Source organism: Aegilops tauschii, chromosome 5, assembly GCF_002575655.3.
Source record: "Aegilops tauschii subsp. strangulata cultivar AL8/78 chromosome 5, Aet v6.0, whole genome shotgun sequence".
Lineage (NCBI taxonomy): Eukaryota > Viridiplantae > Streptophyta > Magnoliopsida > Poales > Poaceae > Aegilops > Aegilops tauschii.
The window spans coordinates 555,989,399-555,995,133 of record NC_053039.3 but is presented as its reverse complement, the minus strand read 5'-3'; the positions used below and the strand labels follow the sequence as shown (position 1 = coordinate 555,995,133).

Here is a 5,735-nt window from a genome sequence, read left to right as displayed (position 1 = left end):
TGCGAGGATTCATCTTCCAGGTGTTTGGACAAAGATTGGAGAATTCATCTTCATGTGCTATGTTTTTGTTCTTTTTAATATATAATAAGTAGTCTGTGTTATCCTTGTGCCATTGTGGAGGTTGCGTCCTTTTTCTTTTTGTAAAATGGAAATAAAGCTTTCTCAAAAAAAAAGGAAAAAAAGGCCATGAGTTCCCGTGCGGTTCACGAGACCGAAAGAGCCGGTGCCCGGCTGCACGCGCCCATACATCTCATCTTTATTCCCCATCGGCCTTCTTGCTGAGGAAACCCTAGCCTCAGCCGCACCCCGACGCCTCTCCACCCGCCGCCGCGCCCCCCCCCCCCCCCCCCCCCCCCCCCACACCCCACCCACTCCACCCGACGCCGCACCGCACCGCACCGCCCCGCTCCCCCCTCTCACCCGCCGCAGCTTCCATGGATCTGCCGCAAAGAGCCATGTTGGGTGGCGCTGTCTTGCCGCCCGACTGCCTGCTGGACCGCCGCGTCCGCACGGACTTTGACGACGATGATGAGAATGATCTGATCGGCCTGCAGCCATTCAAGATACTCAGGTGCGTGGAGAAGACGGCGGTGGGGTTCACTCCTGAGATGCAGGGCTATGCCACTGAGGTAGTTGAGAGCTTACACCTTGGTCTGCATCTCGCCAGCGGACCGCCAGGCCTATCTTGTCTCGGCCTCCGAGGCGGCAGCCCATTGACCAAGGTCGAAGCCGTTGATCAAGGCATCATCGTCCTCACGACCACATTTCTGCATGACTTTAGCCGCATTGTATATCTGGTTTATGATGCCGACAACGGATCACTGCACATGGCCCCTGCGCCGGAAGACCCCTCATGGCTATTCACGGGTCTCACTGTTCGCCTTCTCATCGTGCGCCCCAATTATGGTGACTACACGCTGGCCCTATTGGGGAAGCTGGATGGAGAGGGGGATGCACTCTTGGTTTGGCAACCCAGCTCCTCGTCCGTGCCACCGTGGTCCAAGATCAAGGCAGTTGGCGTTGAATCACTCATCGGCAAGAGCTCGTTGCAAGTTGACTGCACCTTTTCAGCCAGTGGCATGAGCTGCTGGGCGGATCTTCTGAGGGGCGTCACCTTCTGCAACCCCGGCCTCTTCAGTACAGGGCTCCACAATAAAGAATACATTCTCAAGTTTGGCTTCTTTCCCCTGCCCCAAGAGTTGGTTGAAAAGTCCAAGGATCATCGACGTAGCAACAGCCGAGTGGCACGGCCAGAAGCCTACCGCACCATGGGCACCACCCTCCAAACTTGGTGGCGTAAATTCCCCCCGTTCTACAATGTCAGGTTTGTCTCCATCGATGGCTTCCTTGAGCCCATTGATCTCAAGGACCGCGCCGTAACCGTGTGGTGGCTGTGCCAAAAAGGGCTCGAGTGGAAGCTGGAGTACAAGATCAGCCTCGAGGCTCTGTGGGAATTCAATGGATTTGGCGATCTGCCAAGGAATTTAACTCCAATGTACCCCCTCCTCAGCCCAAATGATCATGAGATGGTTTATTTTGCACTTGGTGAATGGCGTGAAAACCAGAGCAACTGGTTGTTCATCCCGACATGTGCGCGATATTTACTTGCCATCAACCCACAGCACAAGACCGTAGTTGCCTCTGTGTGTCTCGCTGACTATTTTGGAAATCCTAACATCCCTCCTGACATCATCAGCTCTGATTTCCAGCGGCACATCCATACCGTGAGTCTGGATCTTCACATAATGTTGATGGAAACGATGAAGCAGATGTCATTGACATCGTTGGACCCTGCTGAATATGATGAAGAGGAGGCTAAGAAGCTGATGAAGGAGGAGCCATGGACCTGGCAAGAAAAACTGAAGGAACAAGATAGGCCTCTTCCTCTTCCTCTTCCAGCTCGGTACTACAGGCAGCCTTCTTTGGCTCGACTCATAGGTATCTCTAACTTGTCTAAACAAGGAATTCAAAATCTACGAATACTGAACATCCATTTTGTCCATGAATATTCAGTTGAAAATGTGCATTTTCTTATTCTTGGTCCTGAGGTTGTTTACTCTCTCTGCATAGGCAATGCAGATACCATTCTGAAGCTATCAGATTGACATGCTGTCTCTGGTAAGTCCATTCAACTTCTATATGCATTAACAATAAGCTTTTTGACGGAGTAGTCTGTGTACATAGGCCACTTAATGGAGCACCAACTATCTTACTTGTTCAAGAAATTTCAGGACCATCGCATCAATCAACTCCTCTTAGTTCATCGCGGAATAAAAAAACTCCTCTTAGTTGCTCACTTAGGCTGGTATCACCGATTATTTGGCAGGATAGACAACCAAATATACCTCTTTTTAGAAACGGCAAACTTTCTTGCATATTTGGAAGGTCACAGTACAGGAATTTGGTGAAACTTACATTACAATTAACATTCAGTACTTGGCCACCTTATGAGGTTTGAACAATGGCGTCATGGATTCAGTCACCTGCTTTATACCCAAAATAAGTTGTCTAGATTACTTCCTTAGCAAATTCAACAGAATTATCTGCTCATGTGTTGAGAATTTACATCTCCATTTTTAACCTGTAGCTGGGTTACCAAAGACCCTCAGAAAAACATTTAGCGAAACACCAAACCACCGGTTGCATACTTAAGGTATTGGTTTCTCCATGTTTAAGTAAAGCAGAACAAAGTAGAATTTGTATCCCAACATTTTGCATATATGAAATTGAATGCTCAATTTTTATGCTGCATACAGTTAGAACTTTTTCTCTGCTAAACATTTAGAATTTTCAGAATTCAGTGCGTGAAATGATTTCTTTCATACAAGTTTTCAGAATTCAGTGCAGCTTTGGCAATTAGGCACCATTTTTTTCAGCCGCTTCATTACTCGATGGATATAGATGAAAAAAAATGGCAATTAGGAACTATTATTTCCAGCTGATCCATTACTCAATGGATAGACATGAAATACGATCAAGAACTAAAATCACCTTCCTGTATCAGTTTGTCCAAACTGAGATTAAAAGTGAATAGTCTTCGTATATAGATGAAATATGAAGAAGCACGTCAGTAGATTGATCACTTGATATGAGCACACGCGACTACCTAAGCAAGTGGGGGCGAGAGGCACTGGGCTTACAAGGAGATGTAAACTCTCAACACATGAGCAGATAACTCGGTTGGATGCTGCCCCGGCCGCGAAGGCCTACACGTACGAGGAGCCTTTTCACAGGCTGCAGCATCCAGGCCATCTGCGGCGTTGCGCGGGGCGTGGAGGCCGTGGAGCGTGATCTAACGGAAGATCTCGTAGCCGATGCAGAGTTGACCCCGTCAAAACCATCACCACCACGGTCGTCGGCGCAAGTCCTTCCCATCACCACTGATGAGGCTCCTATGGAACGCGAGGACTGACTCCACCAAAATCCACACCCAGCAGCACCCTCTAGTTTACGTTCACTAGGAATACAGTTGTCTCTTATCAACATTTGAGACATAATAGGAGGATATATTACTTTGAAGTGTTCATATTTTTCTGTCTGAACTTTGAAGCATTTTTAGTTCCTGTGATTGTTTTATATGTGCTGATTGGCTCTGTTTGTGATTCTTCATATCTCTGCTGGTTACCCTGCTTTTGTCTGACATGTCGGATCGGTATTAAACATCTTGTTCCATATATTAAATGTCTAATTCTCTGATTGGTATTAAACATCTTGTTCAGTAAACTGCATTGATCATGCCTAATTTCGAATAGTGGTGCTTGAGACATGGTACATGAAACTGAAAGAACCATGTTAACTCATCTCCACCTCTGAACTCTCTCTAGCATAGCATTCAGCTGTGACATAACCTTTCCTCTTTTGCTGTTTATTTATCACCTTTCATGTTTTCATGTGCCCTGAATGATGTTTTCTTGCAAGATATGATTACCAAAAGAAGTACCTAGCTTTGACGTGGCATTTATTTATGAGGAAATCAGATTACTACCAGAGTAAAATCTAATGTCATGTCATGTTTTACTTTGTTGAAATTCTGAGGGTTGGGTATATTCTTTGGATTGTAGTTATGTTACAAGTTCTTTTTTGTTGTGCAAGATGATAGATCAGTGTATCATGCAAAATTATTAATGCAAATAATTAATATGATTATGCTAATTTTATATGTACAGCTATCATCACTGTCCTTTCTAGGTTGATGAATCTGCCTTCGTCTTATTTTCAGGAGTTGCATGGCTTGAAGAGATATGAAGAATCACAAAGAGAGCCATGTGTCACAGCGCTTGTAGAACAAATAAACGGGGTGTCGATGAAATTGCACAACTTATTTTCTTCCCGCATTACCTTTGTTGGTAAGAATAATGTGTAATATAATTTGTCATGAGTTGATACTTCAGAGATGAGCGACTGAGTATGAATTATTGCACTTGGAAGTTGGCTTGATACTTCACAATGTTGCAATGCAAGTCTTGTAGTACTGTTGATGTTGTATGGTGGTGTTGTTGGTCTGCAAGCTTGCTGTTGTATGCTGCTGCTAGTACCTAAGTTGTGCTGTGCTGCTGTTCTAGAAGTTTAAGCAAATGAGGGAATTATGTGGGTGAGGGATTAGAGGGGATTGGGTGGAGGGGAGGGGATCACCAAATCCCCTCCAATTCCCAACCCCCTTGGTGCTGGAAAATCTCCCCTCCCAAACGAGGCCCAAGGAAAGAAACGAGGAAGAAGTTTGTGGTGTGCATCATCATATCGACATATCAAATGTAGCAGGCAGTAGTTACTTAGCTAGTTGTTGATACACTGGATTTAGATCTGTTGCTTGGTGAATTTTCTGGCAAATCAACTGATTTGTTGGTTTCTTCATGCCTAGGATTAATGGCGGGACTATTTGAAAATTAGTGCTGGGTTGAATGAGTATAGTTTGGGGCACCGGTTCACTAGTTCATTCTGTATTATCAAATTAAATTAGCCCGTGAATTAGATTCCCTTGTTTGTTGTTGATGTCTGTATGTTCAAGATTTTTTTACCAAGATAGTTAAGTTATTTATGCTTGAGATTTTTGTTTACTTTTAGACCAAAACTAGTGTAGATAATAACTGAAAAAAGTGAAGCTAAAATTTCATGCTTTGTCATTTTCTTTAGCAAGGATAGTTTAATTAAGCACTGATTGTTTTGTTTTGTTCTCCATTTTCTTTTCTTGTCCATCTCAAGAGTATATGCTCTCTTTTCTTGAATCTGAACTGCAGTACTTCCTGATGTTCTTGTTGTCATGTATAACTCGGCATAGTAGCAGGCTAGTCGTAGGACAGTGAAGCTTGCATGTATCATGACGAGATCGTTGTAATGAAATATAGGCTTACAAATGTCACCATTGACCGTGAAATCATATTGTTTTTGTTCCTCTATTTTATGAATTTACAAGCTTAAGAATTCATGAGCTTAATGTCGCATGTAAACAGCCACCCGGGTTCTTGTTTTCTTGGTGCTTTTGCTTGAAACTCACCAATTATAATTCTATCTTTTGTGTGCGTGAATTAGGGGCTGGGCTTGCGCAGGTTGCAGTCCAATCTCAATCCTCACTTGGCATGAGAGGAAGATTTGATTTCATGTTCTGTATTAACCTTGCTAAGCCTAGATGATCTTCTCAAGAGTGTAGTGAGATGATATTATCAATTAGTTTGTAGATTAGTTGATTATTATTTCCAAATTCTGGAATTATTTTCATGTGTATTTTTTGGAACTATTTA

The 5,735-nt window shown here is 43.8% G+C and overlaps 1 protein-coding gene across 2 annotated transcripts; it reads left to right on the top strand.

Moving 5' to 3' along the window:
• Positions 1-277: 277 nt before the first annotated feature.
• LOC109739580 (uncharacterized) lies at positions 278-4,485 on the top strand. 2 transcript variants are annotated; one of them, XR_002227092.4, is made up of 4 exons: positions 364-1,938; positions 2,071-2,118; positions 2,588-2,653; positions 4,220-4,485. XR_002227092.4 is itself a non-coding variant. In XM_020298661.4 (3 exons), exons 1-2 carry the CDS (start codon positions 435-437, stop codon positions 2,103-2,105), a joined length of 1,539 nt encoding a protein of 512 aa, XP_020154250.1. In that variant the 5' UTR covers positions 278-434; the 3' UTR covers positions 2,106-2,118; positions 4,220-4,485. The 2 variants fall into 2 exon arrangements, 1 of the variants encoding a protein (XP_020154250.1); XM_020298661.4 differs by lacking the exon at positions 2,588-2,653 and having other exon boundaries at positions 278-1,938.
• Positions 4,486-5,735: the final 1,250 nt, after the last annotated feature.

Excerpts from the sequence above, each read along its gene's own strand:
- LOC109739580 (XM_020298661.4), top strand. The coding sequence starts at position 435 with ATGGATCTGCCGCAAAGAGCCATGTTGGGTGGCGCTGTCTTGCCGCCC. Across the intron at positions 1,939-2,070 it reads TTCTTTGGCTCGACTCATAG|GCAATGCAGATACCATTCTG; the intron begins GTATCTCTAACT and ends CTCTCTGCATAG.